Consider the following 26936-nt stretch of genomic DNA (forward strand, 5'->3'; position numbering starts at 1 on the left):
TCGCTTTCATTTCGCCCCTTGACTCGTGCTTGGATCTGCCAGCAACCATTAGCTACAGCTTGTGTGTGTGTGTGTGTGTGCGTGTGTGTGTGTGTGTGTGTGTGTGCGATCAGTAAACGAATGCTTTGTCGAGCGCCACGCTCCTGGCACGTGACGCACCTCACCGCCAGAGTCGAACTGCAAATGAGCCCTCGGCGCCGACAGAAACCCGCACTTCCTGTTACACTGTCGCCTGGCCCCGCCTCCCCCGGCAAACACAAAGCAGCATGTCAGTCACACAAAGCTGTCGGCACACACACACACACACACACATCCGGTTTACATCTTTATTGGACCTTTGTTTAACCAGTGAGTCCGGTTTCTTCGGAGGATGGAGGGTCACCTGGAAGCTTGAACGTTTGTCCATCAGGAGAAAAAGGAAAAGATTCCCAAACGCCGGTGATCAAAGCCCCGGGAGCCCATTTATCTTCTCATTCTCACAATATGTTGCCATTTAAAGATGGCGTCCGCTCATTGATGATCCGTGTCCATCACCTACGGGAGGAAGAGCCTGTGGTGTCGGGTAACATCCTTCAGCCCCTTGTCAGCCGCTCCCCCCTCCCCCTCTGATGCTCCATCGCTATTTCCTTTACCTCCACCCCCCGCCTCCTATCGGCTCCGGTCCCTCCCGCCTCCTATCGGCCCGGTCCCTCCCGCCTCCTATCGGCTCCGGTCCCTCCCGCCTCCTATCGGCCCGGTCCCTCCCGCCTCCTATCGGCTCCGGTCCCTCCCGCCTCCTATCGGCCCGGTCCCTCCCGCCTCCTATCGGCTCCGGTCCCTCCCGCCTCCTATCGGCTCCGGTCCCTCCCGCCTCCTATCGGCTCCGGTCCCTCCCGCCTCCTATCGGCTCTGGTCCCTCCCTCCCCCTATCGGCTCCGGTCCCTCCCGCCTCCTATCGGCTCCGGTCCCTCCCGCCTCCTATCGGCTCCGGTCACTCCCGCCTCCTATCGGCTCTGGTCCCTCCCTCCCCCTATCGGCTCCGGTCCCTCCCACCTCCTATCGGCTGTGGCCCCTCCCTCCCTCCCCCTATCGGCTCTGGTCCCTCCCTCCCCCTATCGGCTCTGTTCCCTCCCGCCTCCTATCGGCTCCGGTCCCTCCCGCCTCCTATCGGCTCCGGTCCCTCCCTCCCCCTATCGGCTCCGGTCCCTCCCACCTCCTATCGGCTGTGGCCCCTCCCTCCCTCCCCCTATCGGCTCTGGTCCCTCCCTCCCTCCCCCTATCGGCTCTGTTCACTCCCGCCTCCTATCGGCTCCGGTCCCTCCCGCCTCCTATCGGCTCCGGTCCCTCCCACCTCCTATCGGCTGTGGCCCCTCCCTCCCTCCCCCTATCGGCTCTGGCGCCTCCCCCCCTCTATCGGCTCCAGCCCCTCCCGCCTCCTATCGACTCCGGTCCCTCCCCCCCTCTATCGGCTCTGGTCCCTCCCACCCGGACATCCGGCTAGCATGAATCCTACAGAGCTTGTCAGTAAAGCTGGAGCTAATTAGTGGAATCACAGAATCATTTGTTTTTCTTGTCGTTTAATTCTTCTCCCACCTCCTCAGTTCCTCCGCTGTCGACCGGCGCCGAGCTTCTGCCCCCCTTTACCTTCTGTCATCTATTTAAATATCAGGCTTTCTCTCGATTTGTACCTCCTCGTCTCTGCTCCTTGCTTCTCCTCTGTCTTTTATCGTTCCTCTTTTCAAAGTGCCCGTTTCTCCTCTCTCTCCGTGGAGTGTCTTCCCACCCACACTATTGAGGATCGTCGTGCTGTTGTGCACTTAAACACAGTCGAGTGTGTTTTCTCACTCCGTGCCTTCCTCCCACTCTTCGTCCATCATCCCCACCTGCATCTCTCTCTCTCTCTCTCTCTCTCTCTCTCCCTCTCCTCCTAGCCAGAGTCTGTTTACACATCTATTTCTCCCTCTTGGTCGGCCAACAGTTCACTCCTTCAGAAATGATTTCCTCTATAAATTCCTTCCTCCTCTCTTCACCTCCTCTGTCTGCTCCTGAAAACCTGATGGTGCTAACAAACGACCATTCCTCGAGTCGGCTGACGCTGTCACACTAACAACACAAACACAAACACAACAACACTCAACACATTTATTTCTCTTACTACCGAAGCAATCAATGGTTTTATCACCGGGGCAACGAAGAACATCCCCAGCCTTAGAAGCGTTTGAAGATACCCCACCGGCTGTAAATAGTCTTCCACGCTATGTTCAGATTGCACCAACACACGCACACACACGCACACGCACACACACACACACACACACACACCACCGTGCAGTCCTTTTGTTCGATCTACCGCTCTACCCGTCTTTCGTTCTTGCTCCCTGTCCGTCTGTTCTGCTGAGTCTCGTGATCGGGAAAGGGTCCATACATCACCTCTCCTCCTCCCCTGGGAGGACGCAGAGGAGGAGGAGGAGGAGGAAGGGAATGCGAGGAGATCAGCCTGGCGGTCTTTCCGCCTCATGCACTCGAACACACTCGAGCCGCCGCGCCACCAGCAGCTGTTAGCAATGACAGCAAAGTGTTTTCGCTGTGCCTGCTCGCGCTGCTCCCCTGATTGGACGGCCCTTTCTGTCCCGTGTCTTCGTCCCTGTCTGCTGAATCGGCTGCATTAGAGACGGACTTTAATAGAACCCTCATTTTCTACGTCTTAGCATCATTTCGCCCGATTATGAATAGACACGCAGAGGTAGCGAACAATAAAGAGAGAGACGAGGAAAGGAGTAGATGGGAAGACGGTGAGTGATTGATGATGATGATGGGGAGGGGGGGGGAGGGGGGTCAGCAAACAAGCAGAAAGCAACAGAGAGGATTTAGAGGAGAACGTAGTAATGCCCTGAATGTGGGAGGGAGGAATGCAGACAGAGCGAGGGATGAGTAGAATGCAATAATGTGATAAAGCAGCGGAGGAATGAGCTTTTTCTACACGCCAACGCTTTTAGTGCCATTTCTACTTTTTACGGCAGATTTCATCATATTACCGAAGGCCATTTTGGCTCTATTGTGGATAATAGGCTGATGCAGAGTTATTGCAGGAGCTAGCTTAGATAATGGTCATTCTCTCTCTCTCTCTCACTCTGTCTCCATATCTCTCGCTCCGGCTCGCCTGCACGAGAGAGGGAGGTGTAAGGCAGAGGAGGTAAAGGAGGAGAGAGATTAATGGCATACAAAGACGGGCAGTCGGGGGCAATGGAGATAGCTGAAGGTGCAGCAGGAGGAGGCATCTAAATGTGTAAGACAAAAGGGAGGCGGGCCGGGGGGTGCTCTGCACGTCGCCTTCGTCTACGTGAGCAGACTTGTGAATGTTCCTAATGCAATAAGCAGATGAGAAAATTGGATTTAAACATCATTAGATCTTTCATCCGGTGCAAAAACAACATCCGGAAATCTGCAGATGTTTTCCGAAAGCCTGCAGGATGAAGTTTACGACTCGAGCGGCAGATCTGAAGTGATCGGATCACGACTCATGTGTTGTTTGGTTTTTGTTTGATGTTTGTAATAACATTTAGTCAAATTCACAAGTGTGGGAAGCCGCCACTTTTCAATACATTCTCAATTCAGCCATTTTTTAAAAGCCAAATTCCTTTTCAAATAAGAAAATTATAATAATAACTAGGAAAGCACTCGGAGAGCACAGACCTCCCCCAAGAAGCTCGTTCCCCTCCTAACTGGATCTACACCGTCCACATGGTAATCTGGATCAGCACCAGAAGGTTCTAGATTGTTCTTGGTACCTTTATACACCAACCATGAAAAGTCAAAGTGAATCAGAGTTGATCACATAGCCCCCGCCTCGACGGAGGTAATAATGATAATGATAATGATAATAAACTCTGGTAGGATTTCTCTATTGGTTCGTTTGAACTCCTGACCCTCAGTGGGTCAGAGCAGCAGAATCAGAAACCAGAAACTCCAGGCGTGGCTCAACCTTAAAGATATTTAGAGCTTGGATCAGAATGCGTGTTTTCATTTAAACTGATACGACATTTAGCTGCCATTACAACGATCAGCTCGAAATCATTAGTTGCCTTCATTGATTGCGTAATTGATCAAACGTGAGGCATCTGGTGTTGATAATACTGTTGATCCTGCAAATACACACCGAGCGTGTGTGTGTGTGTGTGTACTGTATACACACACACCCTGGTGTATGAGCTTACTGCGTCTTTATCAGTGGAACATGCTAGGATAGAGGTGGGGGTAGTTTGATGGGTGGAGAAATCAAGATGGTGGTTGGGTGTAGAGATTAGAAGCGGAAGAGTCGGTTGATGTGGGCGAGCGAGGAGCGAACGGAGCACCTGAAGAGAGAGCGATGGAGAGACTAGGGAGGGATGATAGAGGGATAGAAGGAAGGGGGAGCCTATCGCCTCGAGACCACGACAAAGAGAGAAAAGGGAGAGAGCAAAAGAGTGATAGCCTTACAGCAGAACCTAATGGCTTCTCTGGAGAGGGGGGGGGGTCGAGAGGGGGAGACGGCATAATGAGGGGGCTACGGCAGACAGAGATGGAGGGAGAGACAAAGGGAGGTGGAGGTTATATGACCGTTGGTTAAAGATGGAGTCAAAGAAAAATGGAGGAGAGAGTGAAAAAGAGAGGAAAGGGGTGGGGCGGGTGAAGGAGCAGGACAACGAGGAAGGGACGGGTCCAGACGGTAAATGAGCAACAGCGAGAATAAAGATGGATGAGTGTGGATGTAGAAAAACAAACGTGAGGAGGAGGAGAGAGGCGCCGCCTCGAGTGAACAAAAAAGGAAGGAGTAAAGGGAAGATGTAGAGAGTGGAGGGGGGGGGGGGGGGGGGCGAGAACAAGGGAGGAAGGGGCCGGCTGGATGGAGGGAAGGGAAATAAAGGAGGAACTTGAGAAAAATAAAGATGAATGAGCGCCCAGTGCTAAAGGAAATGAACTGAGGAAGAGGAGGAGGAGGAGGGATGGATCGAGCGAGAGACACACGGAGAAACAGGAAGGGAGACGGCTGAAGAGGAAGCTGGAGTGTGGCTGGATGGATTAAAGGCAGCGTACGCTCACAACGAGGGGAGGGGAGGGGAGGGGAGCGTAAACACGGAGGAGGGGATGGAGGGAGCGCGTCTTCACCTCCGCTAACGGCCGAGTCCTCGACCCGATCGCAGATGTGAATAACTCAACCCGGACGTGGCGCTAACGCATGTTCTTATTCCTCCGCTCCGCCTCCATCACTAATGACACAGTAGTAATGATGGAGGGATGGAGGGATGGAGAGGGAGAAGGAGAAGAGTCTGCTGCGTCTCCTGGTTGCCTCGTAGACGTGCCATTGTGAGGGTAGAGAATCCATCCATCTCTCCCGCTCACATGGATCGACTTCCCTCGCTCCGCCGGGCATGGCCTCGCTGTCATCTGCACACGTGTGTCTTTAAGGTCTCCATGGCGACCGTTTCCAGGGTGATTTCCTGTAGCACCTGATCCCTCTCAGAGTGGTACGCTCTCCTCCTCGTCACAATCACCCCCTGGGCCATCGGTGATCTCATCCACTCCCTCCTCCTCCTGCTCCTGCTGCTCCTGCTCCTCTTCCTCTTCCTCCTCTCCTGCTCCTCCTCCTGCTCCTCTTCCTCCTCCTCCTCCTCCTCCTGCTCCTGCTCCTGCTCCTCCTTGTCTGCGTGAACGTGCTTTACTCCCGACTCCTGTCCTTGTGCCGCTCCTCATATCGCTGTGTGCGACCGTTCATCCGCCTCGGCGATAGCATTCATAAAGAGGTCGTGTGTGGAACTAAGAGCAAAGCGAACTCTTCAGTGTCGCTCACAATCGTCAACCTGTCGATGAAAATGTGATCACAAATATTGATAATCAATATTATTCATCCCGGGACCGGGAATAATACAGGTTATATTATTCTATTTAAATAATAATGTGACAGCAGGCAAGTTTTTCAGCAGTTTTCACGAGCAATGCAACATGCTAACCGCTGCACCAGGACACAACAGTTCTTTGAGCTAAATGCTAGCATGCCCCAATGACAGGGCTAGCACGCTAATGCATAGCAAGGACTAGCTTGGCGTGCTAGCACGCTAATGCATAGCAAGGGATAGCTTGGAGTGCTAGCATGCTAATGCTTCATGATTTGCGCTACACACCAATTATTTGGAATTTGTTTGGCAACTTTTGATAATTTTGGAAATTTACATTTTTGATGGAACATCAAAGGACGGCGTCCGGCGAGTCACAGGTATTGATTATTGATGTCGATAATATGATTATTGTGATATAGATTGCTGAGATGCAAGATCAACAAACCGGGTCCGACTTCCTTTAGTGTGTGTGTGCGTGTGTGTGTGTGTGTGTGTGTGTTGGATTCAGAAGACTCTGAAATAGGCCAGTAGGGTTTAGAGGAGAGAGATGTTAAGAGATTAAACAGACCTCTGTGGGGAGAAAGGCTTCTCTCCAGCAGTTTAAATATAACTCTCTTCAGAGACCAACTGAGTAAGCGTGCGCGTGTGTGTGTGTGTGTGTGTGTGTGGGTGTGGGTGTGTGTGTAGAGGGGGTGGGGTTTGAGTAAGTGGGTGGATGTGTTCTACACATCTAATGGCTACGAATCAAACCACTGGCTTCTTGCTTCCACCTATCCCTGTGTGCGTGTGTGTGTGTGTGTGTGTGTGTGTGTGTGTGTGTGTGTGTGTGTGTGCGTGTGTGTGCGTGTGTGTGCGTGTGTGTGTGTGTGCGTGTGTGTGTGTGTGACGGTGAGGTCTGGCTCGCCATCTGCTCCGGGTTAGCGTGTGTGTCCGTTGTGTCAGAGCGTGGTGCTTTATTTTAGCCCATGCTTGTTTCTCCTCATTAATGCGTTATTTCTTGACTTCACATCTGGCATTGCACGCAGAGTGAAATTGAAAACATGCCGACGCTCTCCTCCTATTGGCTGAAGAACGGACCCTCACGGGCTTGATTGGCTGTCTGGTTTCACGTTGTGGGCGTCGACCTCCGCCTCACACCCTCACTACTTTGTTCACGTTTGTGCAGATTCCCGTTCAAAACTTTAGATATAATTTCACTGCTTCGGTCTTTCTAACTACAAATCTCCTAGCCTCTCTTGTTAGCCTGTTAGCCTGTTAGCGCTACTCAAAGGCCAACTTAACCCCTCGTGCTCCGGCGCCCCTCAGTAAAGAGGAGTAACGGTTGAAACCATCCTGTAGGAAATGTGACCCCACTCGTCACGTCATCAGTGGATGGGTTCTGTTCTGATTCTTCTCTGGTTCTGCTCTGGTTCTGTTCTGCAAAACTAAAATGCGAAACTAAATGTTTTATGGCATTTTCATGAACACCAGCAAAGTGATTTGCTGCAGAGTGTGGTCCTACGGTCCAGTCGAGGGCCTTACGTTCACCTTCCTGCATCATCGTTTCTGGAGGTGCAGACTCCGCCCCTCCCGACCCAGGACACGCAGACCGGGCTCCGACCTGTGACCTTCAACAGGCTCCAGCATATCTGACCGAAGGAATGCTGATCCATCTATTGATTATTCCGATCCACTGATCGAGTAATCGAAAGAGAAATATTGTTCTTGGTCATAGCGATACACAAAAGAGACAATAAGTGTTTCCTCTCCTCATCCATCCAGCTCCTTTTCTCCTCGCTCCCTCCCTCCCTGGGTGAGAGCTCTCTGCAGGCGGACGCCATCGACGGCGCCGCCGCCGATAGACTGTTTGTGCGTTTACTCGTTGCCTTTATGCGTTAGCTGTGCTGCATCACCTGGAGCTCTGAAGTCTGTGTGTGTGTGTGTGTGTTATTTCAGAGGAGCGAGCGCACTTCTGTGTGGTCGCCATGGCAGCAGGTGGAGCGCAGTGAATACAGTAGACACGTATCACTCCACGTTACGCTGCAAGAGAATGACACGCACACACACACACATTTCCGCTCACTTCACTTGTAATGTAATCACCTGGGCTCTGCATGCCGCCTAACCCAATAAAGCTGACAGCCTCCACCGTGCACACACACGCACACACACACACTTCTGAGGAGGCGGGGAGAGGAATGGTTTCATTTCAGGGCACATCATTCACCAACTGTTGAATATTTGTTCACAAAGCCGTCCACTCAGAACGACCGAGCGCCAGATCAGCGCCTTTTGTTATTTACAAGCCTTTATCATTCCTGCTTTCTCCGTGGTTTCTTGGGATTCCTCTGGGACGAGGGTTTCTGGGGAATTGACTCATTAGCCGTTCCATTATTTTCCCATCAAACTTTATAGACACGTCTCTGAACAGGATGATTAACAGCGGCAACTTAAACGTCTTCTTCCTGACGGTATCCATCAATACGGTGCGTCCCTGAAGGAGGCTCCTGCCCGCGGCAACGGCAACCTCTCCTCCCATTTGTCTCACCCTTTCCTCCTCCTTTAGCTACCATCACCTCCTCCTGTCTTATCTCACACAAGTGTTCCAGTTTCCCTTTCGGTTCATGTCCTCTTTTCTTTCTGAAGAGGAAACCTGCTTTTTTTTTCTATAACATTGATTTGCCGTATTTTAGCGAAGTACCTGTAGGACTGAGAGGCTATTCATGCTGCTGATTATCTCTCGCTCCTCATCCTCTCGCTCTGTCATGTCTTCATTAACCCTATAGACGTCTTCAGCTCGCTGCTCCAGTCATGTCACTTTCCCCCTGCTGCTTCCAACCAAGTGTTTAAATCTCAGAGATTTGAACTCTCTGTTCCATCCCTTCATTCCTTTCTGGTAGAGAGCGAGAGAGAGAGAGAGAATTGGAGTTTGTTGGTGGGGTGTTTAGAGAAGGAAGAAAAGTGGGAGGGAGAGATCGTAGATCAGAACAGTCATGATTGAGCCATCTGCTGAGAGCGGGCCAGTGAGACTCTCTCTCTCACACACACACTTAAAGATCACCACTGCCACCCGCTGGTCATCCTGAGACGGCGTCTCTGTCTCCGTCTCACATTGTCTGTCCTGCTGCCGTCTGCTTTGCCAGCCAGCGATGAGCGTTGATCAGTGTGTCTGGTGGGCCGGTTCCGGTTCTGGTTCCGGTTCTGCTCGCTCCTCAGCATGTTCTGTGCTCTGATTTGTGAGGCTTATCTCCACCTACGGCCTCGCTCCATTCGTTGGACATGTTGCGCTGCTGAAATCCTGCTTTCCCTTTTCCGTCCTTGCCCGGTGGTTAGATGTGATTAGCTGCACTCTGTTTCTGTGGGGGGGGGGGGGGGGGCTGGACTCGCTCAGCCCTCCTGAACAGCGTCCACTCCGTTCATCGGTCTAAGACTCTAAGCAGGCCGTTTCATCTATTGTACGTTAGCATACGGACGAGTGGAGCAGGAAGTGGTCTTTATATGCTAATCTGGAGGTGATTATGCGGCCGGGACCAAGCGATGTTCCGCTGGGAGGCCTCGGGTCGGCCCGCCGAGGCGATCCTTGAAGCAGCCCTGTGGCAGTGGCTATAAAATGCATTCCTGCTGTACGTGTGTGTTAATCACAAAGAGCAGCAACAGAGGAGCTTCTCTTTACGCAATAAAAAGTTAGAGTTTGTCCAGAGATTTAGGAAATACGCTCGACTGAAATGAGGATCTGTGTGTGATGCTCAGACTAAAGCCCAGCTAGCAGTTAGCAGCCCGGCGGCGCGTGTCGATAGCGGAACTCAGCTGAAGCTCCTTTATTCAATCCGTTCACAATCAAAGCACAGAAAAATACATTTGGACCATAAGATGGTGGAAATATGGAAACAGTTGCCAAGCAACCCTAACCCTAACCCGACGGTGCTCGGTGGGTTTTATTCTATGTAGACTAAGCTAGGCTAGCAGGCGTTATGCTAAGCTAGGATACCCGCCCGCCGGATGCAGTCGTGCATGTCCTGGATGGATATGAGAAACGGAAGCATCTGATTTTTCCAATATATCAAACTTTGCTAAACGATTAGCGATTGATCGGCTGCTTGACAAACCATCTGACCAGCCGCCCCCCTCCCCTCTGTCTGCCGCTCAGGAACAAGGTGTGGTGGGAATGTCACGACCGCCGGGCGCCATTCCGCCTCCTCACCATGCCGGGGGCGTGGCCTCTGGGGTGGGGCCCAACCAGGGGTCGGGTCCTCCTCCGGGCTACGTGGGCAACCAGCAGCAGGCCATGATGAAACAGATGATAGCGATGGAGCAGGAGAAGCGTGTCCAGCTGCACCTGATGGAGCAGCAGAAGCAGCACCTGATCAGGGAGCAGCGGCAGCAGCTGCTGGCTGAACAGGTGAGTGGACAGGTGGGGGAGGAGCCTGTCGTAACAACACGAATCTGCATTCTTCACAACTGTGTGTGTGTGTGTGTGTGTGTGTGTGTGCGTGCGCAGCTCCAACAGCAGCATCTCCCCAGACAGATGGGCCAGGCCCAGAGGAATCCGTACCCCCAAGTCAGTCAGTACCAAGGTGAGATGGGCTTCACCTGTTCAAAGCGTGGCATGTGTGCAAAACCCGGAGAACGGCAACACGCCAACACGTTTCCGAGTAAACGGGGCCAGACCTGACCCAGATTCATCGGCGTCTTTGCTGTGACACCAAGCCGGGATGCTTGGTCCAGAAGTCTGGTGCTGATGACAGAGACGGAACCACAGACAGCAGCAGGAGCTCGTCCTCTGTCTGTCTCTGTCAGATGCATCAGTTGGTGCAAAAAAAAACATATAGAATATTCCTGATCTTCCTGTTACCAAGGCAACTTGTCTGTCCTGGATCCCCCCCAGAGTTCTGGTGAAGTCAGAGAGATGGATGAGAGGAGAGAAATGAAAGGGGGGGGGGGTCTGGCAGGTAGGAGAGGTTGGGAAGGCGGAAATGGAAAGATGGAGAACTATACGGGGGGGGGGGGGCTAGAAAAATAGACCTGTTAGTTCCGAGTCCCCCGAAGCCCTTCAGAGATCCAAATCCAGTGACTCCCAATCCGCTCAGTGTGATCCGCTTCTCTGTGGCTCTGTTACCGTTCCACTCAGCGCTAGCAAGCCTGCTCTGTTCACCCGCTAGCAGGTCTCCCATGGGAGAAAGGGGTGCAGGGAGGTGCTGGACCGCTCTGTGGATCTACTGTACCGGTTCTCAAGCCCTTTTGGAAAGTCCAGAATCTTTATTCGTTCCTATTTTCACTGTTATCTGAATCCCCAGGTTCTCCTCAGGATCTGGCATCCAGGAACCAGGCTCTTCAGAACATCCGAGCCGCCCGTCTCCTGCAGCAGCAGCAGCAGCAAAACCAGCCGCAGATGGTCCAGATGAGTTCCGTTCAAGGCCAGGGGGGCTCAGTGGGACCTCAGACTGACATGGGCTTACCCTACAACAACCAGGGATCCAACCAGGGTTCCCTCTACGGGCTCAACCCCGCCATGAGCCAAATGATCCACCAGCAGCAGCAGCAGCAGCAGCACCAGAGCCAAAGTGTACAAGCCTCCATGGGTCTTCCACCACAGCACAGCCCTGCTGGGGGGCCGCCCCGGCAGGCGGGTGCAGGTCCCGGAGGCCCTGGAGGTGGGGGGGCTGGAGGCTACGGAGGACAAGGGATGTTAATGAACTCCATGGCCCAGCAACCCCTCAAAGGCCCTCCCAGTGTCAAAGCCCAAGCACAGAGACTGCAAAGCATGCTGGGAGCAGGAGGAGGTGGAGGAGGAATAGCCGCGGGTGGCTGGCCGCAGCAACAAGGACAGAGTCTGCAGGCCATGGGGGGAGGAGTTGGAAGGACTACAGGAGGAGGGGGGGGAGATATGGTGGGCTTCAGCTCTGCCCAGGGTTATGGGATGCAGCCGGGTCAGCCCCCACGCATGGCCAAGCAACATTTTCAGGGCCCGGGCCAGGGAATGAGCCAGGGAATGGACCCCAGGGTGGGGAACCCAGCAGCCGGTATGGGGGGCCCAATGATGGGCCCCCACATGGGCAGTCAACCCAGGACCAATCAGCCCCGGCCCATGGTCATGAGCCAGGGGATGGCCCAGGGGATGACTGGGATGGGGGGGTTTGGGCCGGGCACCGGGGGCCCTGGACTAGGGGCTGGGGGAGGAGGTGGACCCTACGGCTCGGGGGGAGTTGGGGTTGGTGGTCAGCTACCGGGCTACCAGAGAACAGCTAATCCGGACATGGCATCCTATGGTTATGGGGGCGGGCCCTCAGGGGGAGGAGCTTTTGGATTGGGCGAAGGCCCAGGGGGAGAGCTGGACTCAAGTGATGGGTGGATGGATGAGTTTTTCCCGAGCCAATAGCGAACGAGGAAGCTGGAGAAGAGTTTTTAAATGTTGAAACCTGAGAAAGTAAAAACAAAAACCCGGACAGGATGTGGACTGGCATGTTTTTAGTTCGTAAAACGTGAGCAAGGTTAAAAATGAGTTCCCGTTTTATGTGTGTGTGTGTGTGAGAGCGGGAGAGTGATCATGATGTCTTGTGCATATTAATGAAAACCCAATACAGAGATTAAGGTGCGTTTCATTTGTTTCCCCCTTTGTCCCCGCGGAATGGATTTGTCTCATGTTTCTGGCGTGTTTGAGAGCGAGCGCCGCTTTGAGCCCGAGCTTCAGCAGGGGCCGATTGAACGCCGCAGACTGATGAAGGAGGAGGAAGACTTGTTCTCAAGGCAACAATTTATTTGTGTTTGCGTGTTTGTGCCACCCGGCTCAGTGCTTCAGATCTCTCGACTCTGTGGAGCTGAAGAGAGTAGAAAGCACTCTCAGCGCTCCCATTTCCTCTCGAAGATTTCTACCCCCCCCCCTCATCCATCCACACACACAAATCTCTGTTGCGCTCCCTCTCTTTGTTCTCCCTTGATCTCTCTCTCCTCCAGTCTTTCCCACCCTCTCTCCCGAGACTCGTTTCTTGCTCTCAGAACTCCTTTCTCTGTTTAAATAGTGAACATCGCAACAAAACAAATGACGTTCTTCAGTCGTGCCACACAATCGCACTCTGCCCTCTAGTGCTAACGCTAAGTAACCAACCTAGGTAGAGGGTTTCATAAGGGGGGGGGGGGTCATTCCCTGAGTGAGGGTATGCATCTCCAGGAAGACAAAGAGAGAAGGAGCAAATAGGCAGCTAAAGCCCTCGGATCAGAATCTCACGCACACACGCAGAGACGGATATGCAAAGCAACGAAAAGACAAGCAAGCGTCAGCCTGAGATGAGTGGATTCTAACAGCGCTAACAGAGCTAGCATCAAGCGCCTCTCCGTGTGGCACAGAGCGCATCACGTGCGCCGGCTGACACGACTCGAACCACGGCTGGGCCCTGAATGTATTCAAGCACCACAAGTGACTTCTTCAAGCTCGTCCGGATTGTTCTGTTTTTCTTCTGTTTGACCTCGAATGATTCTGATTGTGTCCATTAAAATGAAAACAAATCAAATCAAATCGCCTTTCTTTTAGTTTGTGTCCATCACAAATCTGCCGTCCTCCCGCCGTAGCCTTGGCTTCCGCGCGACACAGCTAGACGCCCGGCTTTAACAGGTGTGCCCTCGCTAACGTGGCTAACGTGGCTAACGCGGCTGTGGAGAAACACGAGAGGCGCGAAGCCGCTGCCGAGCCTCCGCTTGGTTCTGCTGTTGGTTAGCGTGAGTTAGCGTTTAAGCAATCGGTGCTTCCACTCACACGTGTCTGAGCTCCCAGCCTCCATCGAGCCGGCTTCGCTGCAGTCGTCGTTGGCAACGCCTCGCTGCTCTAGCGTGTCTGTGCGTGCATCACGGTGTATGTGGCTAATCGGAAGCAGCGCCTGAAGGATGATGCTGTGAACCAAAAGGCCTCCTCCTCTGTCAGCTGCTCTCGGCCGTCGGTGTTGTGTAATCCAACCCTTTAAATACAAACTTTAGCCGCCATGCTATCGTCCTGCTAGCGCTGCTACGTTTGGCAACGCCCACAAATGAGGTTCCACGTTATCATTTCATCCCCTTTAAGCAGTAGAAATCCTCCGTCTCTGCGTTCGGAGGCCGAAGGTCAACGCCAGACTGAGTTTTAGGGGCGGAGCAACAGTTTCACAAATGAGAGGCGGTTAAATAAATGTCAGCGTCTGGAAATCGAACCTTCACTCGTCGTTGCAATGGTTGAAATGTTCATGCTTCCGTGCTGCAGAACTCCGGCGTGCAGGAAAACCTCTCTGCCCTGGGGGGGGGGGGCACACGTCCGGGTCAGAGTCAAGGTCGCAGGCGTCGTGACCTCTTGATTTTGTTCTTTTAAGGGTTCATGAAACGGTTGAAATCCCTTCAAGGAGAGAAAAGGAACCTTCCTCATTATGTTCTGGGACCAAGTCTGTACACAACGTTTTAACGAAACTTGTCGTTGTCGATGTTCTATGTTTTATGTTTTGTTTTTTTACTGGTGCTGACATATATGTGATAATGAGAAAAAGTATATAAAAGATATTGCCTATTTGTACATATGTTTTTACAGGTTTAAATACATCAGATAATACAGCCTCTACTCTGTAAATACTTTACTGTTTGTTGGAAAATAGAGAAGTATTTTTATTTTGCCGTTTTTTGGTTTCACCTTTAACCCATCTGAGCTATGCCATTGCACTTGAGAAAATGTCTTACTACTAATTTGTATGGTAAACCTCTCCTTTCGGATCTGACTCGGTTCTTGAGCAGTGCTTATTTCTTTTTATCATGTACAGAATTCTGAAATGTTAACGAAAGAGAATTACAAAGGACTTTTTTGTTTTTCAAAAAGACGACACAATAAAGAGAGAACGTTCTCGCTGATCATATTGAATGAAAGCTTGTTGTTCACGAGACTCATTGGGATCGTCCGGCTGTTAACCCTCTCATGTCTGTAGCGCCATCAGCTCGTCTTGAGTGGACGTAGGAAGGGAATCGGTTTAGATCCAGTTCTTTCCTGACACGCCTTCACCCCCAATTTTCATCAAAACATGTCGAATATTTTTGGAATAATTTTTCATTTTTCAAAATCACATCCTCCATGAAATATGTATCAAATGATATGATCAAAATAAGGCCCAGCGTTTCACATCAGGCGGACGGAGACGGACTCGCACGCCTTCGTGGACGCCTACGACCAGACTGTGGCGGTTCTGCTGCAGAGCTGAAGCTTTGTTCTGTCTGGCGGTAACGGCGGCCATGAATCACCAGCGACAGACAGAGACCACGTGCAGGCCGGGACCTCCCTGTTGTAATTCATCGTTCCTACAATCCACCCCTCTCAAACTCACTCCTCCTCATTCTCTGTCAGCCAGCCTCTCCTCTTCATCGACACCGCCTTCCTCCACCTCTTCTACTTATATTTCATCTCTATCTTTCCTTTTCCCTTGCTTCTCCTCGACTCCCGAGAAGCCCCCACCCACCAGCATCACACACACACACACACCACTCCTACTTCCCATCTGACATTGACAAATGGAGACTAACGCAGATGACAACATCATTACTCATGTTCGGTAGCAACACCACCCAGGACAGAGAAAAATGAGATGAAGAGGGAGGATGAAGGACAGGACAGGACGAAGACGAGGAGTGAAGGGGTGGAAGGGGAGACACCCACCCTCACGCACACACACCTTCTCACCTCAAGAGAGCTGTTCATCAGCGGCTGCTGATGGCAGGCAGCCTGGATGGAGACGCATCAGAGTCCAGAGTCCCGTCGGACGGACCGGACCGGTCCGAGGATCCACCGGAACAGGAAGATATTTACGCCATGCAACACACAAATACAATGAAACGAAATGTTACCAGGAGAATCTCCCGACACGCAAAACCAAAGTACATTTTATTATATTTCATTATTATTATTATTTATACAATGTCTGATGCTGAATAAATAAAATAATGAATAGCTTTCATTTCATCATTGCACACTGTGGCAGCTGGAAGGCCGTGTGAAACAGACACAACTGTCTTCTTGCTCCTCAGCGCTCAGGAGATCAGCTGTTAATGGCAGCCAGTTTCCTCCCATCGGCTCAGACTTACACGCCATCAGGGTCGCACACACTCCCGGGACCCAGTTATGGGCTCTAATCAGAACAACAAATGACGTGTCACAAAGAGTGGGAGACGAGTTCGGAGAATGGCTCGCTCCCTCTCAGAGCAATATGAAGTGTCTGTAGCGCCATCAAGTGTGGAGAGCAGACATATGCAGGGGGGGGGGGGCATGGGATGTGAAAGTGTGAGGTGAGAGGGAGGATGTCTGTGTGTGTGTGTGTGTGTGTGTGTGTGTGTGTGCGCCATGTCAAGTTGATGAATGTGGTAGCAGGAGCCATTGTGTCGGTGGAGGAGTAGGAGGCCGCCAGATAACAGCAGAGGCTTACACTATGAATAAAGCTCCACTAGGATCTCTCTCTCACGCTGACACGCACACACACACACACACACGCGCATTTTTAATTACCTGTGTGGATTACTTTGCCTTTCTGTTTCATTGAGTCATTTCAATGGAGGCTTCGGGGTACCTTTTCTGCACGCCCATGTTTTTAAATAACCTACATACGTGTACAGTTTCTGTTTCGCACGTAGACAAACTCTCTCCTCCCTCCTCTCAATTCCAAAGTTGTGCAAAGCTTCCTTGCTTGTAAATGACAATTATCCGGCTGCGTGCATCGATGCCGCTTCGCTGCTTATATGGCTCCCTCTAGGGGCCGGCGAGGGGGAGTGTTCCGCTCGTGCAGGCCTGTGGCTCTGAAGTCAGACATTCAGGGTCGTACTGCCTGCGCTCATTTAAAAATGTTTCTGACCTCGTGATGGTAAAATATTTAATCTGGATTTAATAAATATATATATATATATTTACATTTTAAAGGACAATTGTAATTTTAAAATCATCAAATATATTCCGTTATCTAATAAAACTAATTGGAATTACCTGTGTTTTAGTATTAATGGGTCTGTTACACGCTACGGCCATATCCAGAGTGGATTTTAACGTGAAATCCTTAATTTCGTGTGAAATCCGTCCAACCATCGCCATTTTGAAAGGAGTCGGAGCTTCCGCCCGAAAACCGAGCAATCGATTCGATCGGCTGAAACAGGCTGTCGCTCAACTCTACTTGTTTTGACTACCTGGGCTAACTTTAGCTACATGTGCCGAGGGTGAGACCGACCAGAACTGCAACAATGCCGACGGTTACTTTACCGCCAAAGGAGAACGCTCTGTTCAAGAGGATTTTGGTGAGACAATTGCTAAAGACACGCACAACGGCAGCCGCCATCGAGACGGATAGCTGTCGAGTTTAAACATTGATCGGCGGTACAAGTCTAGCTCTTCGGTAGCTAGCATTAGCTTATGCTTGTTAGCAAAATGGCATCATTGAATGGGTTAGTTAACCCAGCACTGACCTGCGCTGTCACTGTAACGTAAAGCCAAAATGGTTGTTCGCGAGCTTTGCGCGTGAATCAGAACGCACTACTGACGTCAATAAACGCTTTGTTCGCCAGTTCGGCAAGGCCTCGCCGTTTTTTGAACGCAGCCACCAATCGCCCAAAGCTAGCTCCTTCCCACGATGGCTAACTCGCCAGCCTGACGCTAGCCATCATGAAATGTTGTAAATTAGCTTCCGCAGTCGACGTTGACTCGCTTCTGTGAACTCGTCGCCTCTTTGTTGTCAGCTGGATGTTGCTCTATCCTGAGATGTGATTGTAAGATTTGATCTGAGGCAGTTGTGGACCGTGCGAACCTGCTGTGACGTTAGCCCATCCGCTAACGCTAGCCGTGTAGCGTTAATAGCCTGCTTTAGCCCACTTCAGGCGCTGTCAGCCATAATGTGGCTCGGTGGGACGCCGGTCTGCTCACGGTTCCGTCGCCGGTGTGAGTTATGCACGGTCAGTATGGCGGTTCTTCTGCGTGCGCGGCAGGAAGCGCAGGGAGGACTTGAGCGACTGTGTCAGCAGTTCTTCGGCTGCTAGGCCCGCTGCGCTCTGCTAGCTAGCCGCATCCACGCTTCTGTGCTTCCATGTTTGAGCTCCTGCGTCGCCCCCCCCTTCATGTGAAATTGACACAACGTTCTGCGCAGATGTCTGAGGATTGTTCTAGCGTGCGTGTATGTGCATGTAAAGCTGTATTTTTTAACAGTATTTGAGTTGCCTACGAACTCCAGTAAACCAGCCCGCCCTCGCTGCCATGCTCTTTGCGTGTTCCCAGACATCCCTGCGTGGACATCCGGCCACTCATCCTTTTCAGGAACTCTGGTGTTTGTGAATTTTGAGCAGTTCTGACGTCACTGATTGAGATGAAACATAATTTTCTGGTAGGGCAGAGGCTCTGCTGGGAATTAGGGAAGCTTTAGCCCCACATTGTCGCTTCTTTGACCTCTGCTGGGAAAACAAATCTGTGACCTGCACTTCATCTGAAAAGGTTGTACCGGCAGCCTGCATTTGTTGCATATCTCAGAAGGGCTCTGGTCTTTCATGTAATTGTTGTAGGACTGCACCGTAAAGTGTGTTTCTATACTTAATACTACGGTGTTGGCATGTATGTCACTTGTGGGGGTTTTTTTTTTTAATAATTGTGCAGGAGGTTCATTGTTTGTTTCCCATCCTTTCTACTTTGTAATGCTGGTCTTTGATAAAAACACATGAAAGTAGTATATGGAGATCTGTTTGGTGATGAAAGGTGTAAGCCCTCGACCTGCAAGTTCAAACATTGCTAATTGAGTTTTACAGTTCAGTTCGGTCCTACGCTGCAGGTCTAAAATAACAGTCTACTCTGAGTAGGCCTTTATCAAACAGCAGAGGCTGCGAAACGGATGCTTCATTTGTAGGAGGCACGAAACGGCTGAAGTAAAGCACAGAGGCTCTTCAGCGAGAGTTTAGGTTCTTTATTGTGTGCAGGAAGATGAGGCTGCTTATCTGTTATCAGCCTGTTGTCTCTCGTGCACTTTTCTTTGTAGCATCTGTTGTCAGCGATGGAAGAACCAGCAACGCTAGGAAAGCCGAATGGCTGATAAAGAGCGCTGGCTCTGTCTCTGGCGACGGCTCTGCAGCCCCCGAAGTTCATTTTGGGCGATAAGACAAACGACTCGGTGTAACAGACGACGCTGGTCAGCCTGATTGTCAGAAGAACAATCAGATGGCGACTTCTCTAGATTCATGTTATTGTTTTAAAGAGTTAGCGTTGGGTGTCTTCTTATTTTACCAGCGGTTTAATTTAACATCCTTTCTTGCAGTTCCATTGTTGTAAGAGTTTGATAACTGCTCTATTTCTCACTCCTATTTGAAGAATATCTTTGAAATCATTTCTCGTGGTGGAAATTCTTGTCTAAATAGAAGACAATCAAATTGTTCCGTAACATTACTGTTAAGCTTTCCGGCCTGAGGTAGCGATTGTCATTTTAAATAGTTTCCTCTCTCCTGTTAAGGGTGAACCACACGGTATTTTTCCCAGTCTGAAAGGACCAATGTCTGATTAGGAGCTGGCCGGTGTCCAACGTCTTCATGGCGCTGAGGACGGATGGCTTTGTTTTGTTCTTCGGCAGAAGGGAAGCACCTTTCCTCACTGCCAGCCGATTGTAAAGTTTGACCGTGAACTTTTCTGTGTGAAAAATAATGAGCTATATTTTGGTTTCCGAGGCAACGAGTTGTGAACCTGTGGTTAAATGAAAGTAACCCGCTGCTGCTGTGGGGACAGACATCAGACAGGAGTACAAACCTCCTGCAGCCTGGGCTGGCGCATCCGTCCGACAGTATGGGCCAGAAGTGAAGTGGAAGACGGGCTGTTTATCACATTTTAAGCTGTTTTTAAACTCTTTCTAATGCGGTCTCTCTCTCCTTTCTTTGACAGCGATGTTATGAACACAAGCAGTACAGAAATGGGCTCAAGTTCTGCAAACAAATCCTGTCCAACCCCAAGTTTGCCGAGCACGGAGGTAAGCAGCGGCCGTGTGGACGAGCGGGTTGGAAAAGAACACGCTCTCGCTGACAGGTCGTGCTGTGTGTCTGTCTGTCTGTCCGTCCAGAGACCTTGGCCATGAAGGGCTTGACCTTGAACTGCCTGGGGAAGAAGGAGGAGGCTTACGACCTGGTGAGAAGAGGACTGCGCAACGACCTCCGGAGCCACGTCTGTATCCTCCTCCAGAGTTTCTGCTCCTGCATCTTTAGCCAGGTGGGCCGCCGGGCCCCAGCTGCCCCCCCCCCCCCCCCCCCCGGCTCCGCCACAGTCAGGATTTTGGGGGGAAATCCACTTTCTAACCGTTTCATATTCTGCGCTGAGCAGATGAAATTAATCCAGTTTTTTACACCCCAGGCACCTTCGCCAGCAGTTTTATTTTAAAAGGTCTGTTTATAGCACAAATTAGACTTCAGTGAGACTAATCTTCTGTTATTGATTAGTCTCTGATAAATTAATAGAAAAATACATGAAAATCATTTTTAACTGAGCCTTTTGATCTTTTTCATGGGTGCAGCTTTTCGTGTTATTTTTCCTGTTTACGTTCTAAGCTTGTAGTACAGTAGTACCTCAGCTTACGAATTTAATCCGTTCTGGGAGTAGCTTCGTAACGTGAAAACTTCTTAAGTAGAGACGCATTTTGAATGTAAATGCACTAATCCGTTCCAAGCCCCGCAAAAGTATGATATTTTTTTAATAAATCATAAAAGCGCATCAGAACATGAAACAAATACATGTTAAAATTAGATTACCGCACAATAAACATAAAACGAGAGGCACATCATGTAAAAAAACCAAAGAATAAAGGAAATAATAAAAATATTAATTTACCTTTTAGCTGTTATTTTTTGTCCTCTTTGTTTACTGGTCCTTTGCGGTGTTTTCTGCCTCGCGTTTCTTGAAAAACTGATCCAATGACGTCTGCTTTTGCCGACTTTTGACAATCCGTCGGAAATGTGCGAGGCAGACGTCATCATAATGAGCAATAGCCCGACTTGTCAACACTTTTTCCGGGTGACACGAGGGGTGTTAAGTCTTTAACCTCTACGGATGGTCGGAAGGAGGAGACGGATTCAGGAACAAAACCTTTCTTTAATCAGGCGTAGCCGGTCACAGAGCTACATGCTACATTTAGCGCACACCACAAACTAACGTGCCTACGTCATCACGTAACTACGGCATCAGGCATGGACCAAATACATTACAAGGGGGACGCGAATAGCATGCTGGGATACACGCATACGCAACGGGTTGCCAGGCAGATTTTAGGCGATAGCCAATGGCAGAGCAGCTACGAGCAGCTATTTTTGACTTCGTATCCTGAAGTGAAAATCGTAACGAGAGGCAATATTTTCCCATTCAGATACTTCGTAACCTGAAACTTTCGGATGTAGGGACATTCGTAAGTAGAAGTACCACTGTACGTGGCATCAATGAGGGTTTTAAAGAAGTGGTTCATTAAATGCTTTATACATTATGGACCAGTCCAGTCCAGTCCGACCTTCCTTAACCTTGTGGATCCCAGGCTGGCACGTCTACGGCCTGCTGCAGCGCTCGGATAAGAAATACGATGAGGCCATCAAGTGTTACCGCAACGCTCTGAAGTGGGACAAGGACAACCTGCAGATCCTCAGAGACCTGTCCCTGCTGCAGATCCAGATGAGGGACCTGGAGGGCTACAGGGTGAGGACTCGGGTTGCAGTCGATGTTTACGGCACAGTCCGGCTCGCCTGGGACAAAGGAGAATAGATTTAGTCAGGATAGCGATTGACGATCTGGTTTTAATCTCTCCTGCTCGGTGCCCTTCTCACTCTGGCGGCTACAGGAGACGCGCTACCAGCTGCTGCAGCTGCGTCCGGCTCAGCGCGCCTCGTGGATCGGCTACGCCATCGCCTATCACCTCCTGGAAGACTACGAGATGGCTGCAAAGATCATCGAGGAGTTCAGGAAAACACAACAGGTCAGAGAGCAACGCTCGCCGCTTCCCTTTGGAGTCCTTCTCGCCCTCCGTGCACGACCTGAGGCGCGGCTTCGGGATCAGGTGGACGCTAACTTTACGAAACACGGCTGCGTTTTCCAGACGTCTCCAGACAAAGTCGACTACGAGTACAGCGAGCTGCTGCTGTACCAAAACCAGGTGCTGAGGGAAGCCGGGCTGCACAAGGAGGCCCTGGAGCATCTCTGCAACTACGAGAAACAGATCTGTGACAAGCTGGCCGTGGAGGAGATGCGAGGTACGCCTGGGAACCGGTCGCTGTCTCTGCAGGATGTCATGAATCGGCGCCCACGGGTCGAGCCTGAGGGTAGCAACATCTTGCTGCGTGAGTCCGAGCCATGTTTCACTGCTTCCGTGTTCCTGCAGGGGAGTTGCTGTTGACTCTGGAGCGCCTGGACGAGGCGACGGAGGTCTACCGCCACCTGCAGGAGAGGAACCCAGAGAACTGGTCCTATTACCGCGGCCTCGAAAAAGCCCTAAAGCCAAGTATGAAGCCGAGCCGTCAAACACCGGTGGCGTGTTCTGCTGCTGAAATCACAGCCGTCTGTTTCTGTCTCGCAGGCGGCGTGGAGCAGAGGTGCAAGATCTACGAAGACGCCTGGGACAAGTTCCCCAAAGGGCTGGTTCCCCGACGGCTGCCTCTGACCTTCCTCTCTGGTCCGGCCTCAGAGCTGACTCAGCACGTGTTCCTGAATAAAGCATGCTCATCCATGATTGGCTGCGTTTTGTTCACCATCGCTCCGTGTTTCCTCCCCAGGTGAGAAGTTCAGAGAGTGTCTGGACCGATACCTGAGAATGAACTTGAGTAAAGGCTGTCCGCCCGTCTTCACCACCCTCAAATCGCTTTACAACGACAAAGACAAGGTGACTGCGCCGCGGCACGCGCTAGCAGAGACTCGCTAACGCTACGAGGCTAACGCTAAAGGTTCAGACTGACTGTTTGCCCTCTCTGCAGGTGGCCATAATAGAGGAGCTGGTGGTCGGCTACGAGACCTCGTTGAAGAGCTGCAGGATGTTCAACCAGAACGGTGAGAGAGCGGCTCGGCTCGGCGACGGTCGCAAACCCAATTTCTTTCTAATCGACTGCCTCTCGCTGGAGATTTTAATCCGTCGTTCCGTGATGTGATGGGACGTAACGGCAGCCGGTTTTCATACGTGTTCGGGGTGAAGCCGAGCGACTGGCGTCCCCAGTGCAGCCAAACACGAGTCGGTCAGAAATGACCGCGTTCCGAACCCGATTAGCTCCGATTAGCTCCGATTAAAGTCGTTTTCATTACTCTACAAATGTTCCTCTCGTCTGAAAGCGGAATAGAAGGTGTCTGGATTCCGGATGCTAATCTCCCCGCTGTGCTCGCAGACGACGGCAAGGAGGAGCCTCCGACCACGCTGCTCTGGGTGCAGTACTTCCTGGCGCAGCATTACGATATGATTGGCCAGCAGACGCTGTCTCTCGATTACATCAACGCCGCCATCGAGAGCACGCCCACGCTCATCGAGCTCTTTCTCATCAAAGCCAAGATTTACAAGGTAGCGTACGCCGCACATTTGGACCCGTTGCGGAGGAGCACAGCGGCGCTTGTGGTGCTCATCACGGCCGTCGCGTTGAACTTTCTCGTCCCGCAGCACGCCGGGAACATCAGAGAGGCGGCTCAGTGGATGGACGAGGCCCAGGCTCTGGACACCGCTGACCGATTCATCAACTCCAAGTGTGCCAAGTACATGCTGAAGGCTGGCATGGTCAAAGAGGCCGAGGAAATGTGCTCCAAGTTCACACGGGTGAGAGCGGCGAGGGGGCGTGCACGAGTAGACGGTCGCGGGTGAGAGCGGCGGGGGGGGCGTGCACGAGTAGACGATCGCGGGTGAGAGCGGCGGGGGGGGCGTGCACGAGTAGACGATCGCGGGTGAGAGCGGCGGGGGGGCGTGCACGAGTAGACGATCGCGGGTGAGAGCGGCGGGGGGGGCGTGCACGAGTTCAATAACAATAACTAGCACCCAACCAAGAGCTGGCTTCGTATCTGTGTTGCCATGGTGACGGGGTTGGCGAGGTTTCTGGGGAGAAGCGGCTCTCGCTGGTCGTTGGGGGTTCGGGAACACTTCCCACGGCGGCTGAGCGCCTCGTCTTTCTGCTCGGTCTCCGTCCAGGAGGGGGCGTCGGCGGTGGAGAACCTCAACGAGATGCAGTGCATGTGGTTCCAGACGGAGTGCGCGCTCGCCTACAAGGGCATGAACAAGTTCGGGGAAGCCCTCAAGAAGTGCCACGAGATCGAACGAGTGAGTGAACCGTGAACGCCGAAGACGTGCATGTTGGGATGCGACGCCTCACCCGCCGTGCGCTCTCTGCTCCCGTTAGCACTTTGTGGAGATCACAGACGACCAGTTTGACTTCCACACCTACTGCATGAGGAAGATGACGCTGCGCTCCTACGTGGACCTGCTGAAGCTGGAGGACGTGCTCCGGATGCATCCCTTTTACTACAAGGCCGCCATCCTGGCCATCCAGATCTACCTTGGTCTCCACGACAACCCCCTGATCGATGACAGCAAGGAGCTGCAAGCCGACACGGGTGAGGAGCCGAAGGCGTTCCGCCCGGCGCTCCGGCAGCACCCAGCTATTAACGCGCCACTCCCTCCGTTAGCTAACCTCTCAGACAAAGAGCTTAAGAAGCTGCGGAACAAGCAGCGCAGAGCCCAGAAGAAGGCCCAGCTGGAGGAGGAGAAGAAGAACGCCGAGAAGGAGAAGCAGCTCAAGAACCAGAAGAAGAAGAAGGAGGACGACGACGAGGAGATCGGGGGTCCCAAAGAGGAGCTGGTTCCGGACAAACTGGTCAAGGTCAGAGAGGCGGGGACGAGACGAGCTTGAGCCCAAAGCGGGGGATCTGCTGACTGGTTTTCTTCTGCAGGTGGAGAATCCGCTGGAGGAAGCCATCAAGTTCCTGACGCCCCTGAAGAATCTCGTCCGGGACAGGATAGACACGCACTTACTAGCTTTTGAGATCTACTTCAGGAAAGGTTGGTGAGCACAGAGCGTCTCTGACGCCTTCGTCCTTTCTGATCCGTAGAACTTTAGATCCATCTCCTCTTCTCAGAAAAATACCTGCTGATGCTCCAGTCGGTGAAGCGAGCGCTGGCCATCGACGCCGACCACCCGTGGCTGCACCAGTGTCTGGTTCGGTTCTTCAGAGGAGGTACGGCAGCCGCTCCGGTTTCCCGTCATTTACGTAACATTCTTTATGACGACGATGTTCGGGAACCGCCTGCGTCGTTTCCAGATCCTTTCTCCTCTTCCTCGTCTTCACGTTTCGTTCCCCCCCCACCTTGTGTTCTAGTGTCGGAGAACAAGGAGCTGCCCCGGGTGGTCAGGACGGTGCTGAAGCAGGAGATCACCCGGCTGTTTGGCGACAGCAACGCCAAGAGCTTCAACCAGGCCTTCCTCACCAAGCACTCGGACTCCGTACCGCACCGGTTGGCTGGTGGGCCGCGCGCACGCACACACACACACACACAAGGTCTGGGTCTGCCCCCCCTTTGAGACTCGCTGTCGCTCCTCTCTGCAGCTGCTAAGATGATGGTGTATCTGGACTCGTCGACGGAAACGAAAGCAGCCGAGCTGGCGACCGCGCTCGACGAGTCGCTCGACAACAGAAGCATTCACGTAAGCGTTGGTGGAACGATTCTACCGCCGGCGGGTCACCGGAAGATGAGAAGTCTCACTTGAGCTTCCTGCCTTCTTTCTGTTCCTGCTCCAGATCTGCATAGAGGTCCTGGACTGTCTTCGGAGCGGCATTCTGGGAGACTGTAAGGAGCTTGCGGAGTCGTACTGCGCAGAGTGTCACAAGCTCTACCCCTACACGCTAGCTTTCACGCCCCCCGGGTACGACGAGAACACCAAGCTGGCCAACGGAGACGCTACCACAGAAACGGAGGAGCTAGCCAATGAGATGTGACGCCTGACAGAACAGCAACGGAGGAGAAAGGAAACTGGGCCAAGCACAGAGCCTTGTGGCACGCCTGCAGCCAGTTTGTTAGAGCCAGACATGGGAAGCGAAATTTGAGTGTTTCGTTCTTTGACTTAGCTTAATCGGTTCTGACCCGGCATGGCTTGGTTCGCTCCCACATGATGAAAATCAGGACTATGTGTGCAGTTGTGTGTGTAGGGGGGCGGGGAGAAGATTAACAGAATGTCATTTTACTTTTCTAATAGAGCTGACAAACTTCCTACATATGAAAATAAAACCAAAGCTATTGGCAGAACACGGCGAGAACTGACAGACTTTCATGAACTGTTGGTTTCCTCAGACACAATCAACCATAACGATATACAGTTCGGTTCTGGTTCTGGTTCAGGTCTGAGGTCCCCTTATTTTAGACGGCTAATTTAAATAAGTATTTGCCACATATGTCACTGGGAGAAGGAAGTCTGAGTGGAGTGGATCCGGTCTGTGCCGGATCGGTTTGAATCGAAGCAGCAGGACGAGGTGTTAGGAGGACCCGGACCCGAACCGAGGGCGTCCAGCGGTCCGATCTGTGTCTGCTGTAACGCTCCGGCGGGCCACTGATCCACGTGAGGAAGGCCGGACGGAACAAAGAGGCGCCTCACTAGTGAACCGTTTTCCTTTGTTTATTTCCGTTGGACTGTGCTTTCCGTTTCTTCCCGTTTCTGTCCCTGCTCACGGTTGGGAATAATCCCGTCTGCTTCTGGAGCGCCTCGTAGCACAGTTTGTAAAAGCTGTAACGGCTCGTCGTGCTCCGTTTCTCTCCACGTTTCTACGTAGTACTGATAGATGAAAGCAATACCTAAACCCCTTCCCTGCCACGATGGATCAATAAAACTCCACACTGATGATCTGCAGTTGGTTGAAGTGGTTGTGCCGAGCCTTGCAGCGGTCGCTTGTGTGGTTGCCGTTAGAAACGGTCCGTGTGCATTTACACAAACACAGGAACCAGAGGTCCGTTCTCAGGCCGTCACCATGACAACGGGCTGATGGGAGTAAAAGTACACCACCTGGAATTGGTTCTCTCCTGACCCCCCCCCCCCCCCCCCCCCGCAAGAAAAAATATGTGACCCAGTGTGAGATTTGAGAGGGTGATGTATGATATCTTTGGATTTTTGTATTAAAACGAAACA

General features: G+C 51.9%; 2 protein-coding genes across 2 annotated transcripts in view; both read left to right on the forward strand.

Moving 5' to 3' along the window:
• Window positions 1–13330, forward strand: part of maml3 (mastermind-like transcriptional coactivator 3) — a 57911-nt gene extending 44581 nt beyond the window's left edge. Inside the window, exons 4-6 of the mRNA XM_068750893.1 lie at window positions 9979–10242; window positions 10339–10405; window positions 11126–13330. Coding sequence (XP_068606994.1) covers window positions 9979–10242; window positions 10339–10405; window positions 11126–12207 — 1413 coding nt within the window. The 3' untranslated portion in view covers window positions 12208–13330. The remainder of the gene's footprint in view (window positions 1–9978; window positions 10243–10338; window positions 10406–11125) is intronic.
• Window positions 13331–16992: 3662 nt separating this feature from the next.
• naa15b (N-alpha-acetyltransferase 15, NatA auxiliary subunit b) lies at window positions 16993–26891 on the forward strand. Its single transcript, XM_068750532.1, has 20 exons — window positions 16993–17102; window positions 19711–19795; window positions 19886–19990; window positions 21341–21498; window positions 21641–21775; window positions 21896–22049; window positions 22178–22297; window positions 22373–22468; window positions 22569–22675; window positions 22767–22839; window positions 23169–23338; window positions 23435–23587; window positions 23954–24082; window positions 24162–24375; window positions 24448–24641; window positions 24712–24820; window positions 24898–24996; window positions 25138–25281; window positions 25366–25463; window positions 25558–26891. The coding sequence occupies exons 1-20, from the start codon at window positions 17049–17051 to the stop codon at window positions 25753–25755; spliced, it is 2595 nt and encodes an 864-aa protein (XP_068606633.1). The 5' UTR covers window positions 16993–17048; the 3' UTR covers window positions 25756–26891.
• The last annotated feature ends 45 nt before the right edge of the window (window positions 26892–26936 follow it).

This window comes from Brachionichthys hirsutus, chromosome 17, assembly GCF_040956055.1.
Source record: "Brachionichthys hirsutus isolate HB-005 chromosome 17, CSIRO-AGI_Bhir_v1, whole genome shotgun sequence".
NCBI classification, from domain to species: Eukaryota; Metazoa; Chordata; class Actinopteri; order Lophiiformes; family Brachionichthyidae; genus Brachionichthys; species Brachionichthys hirsutus.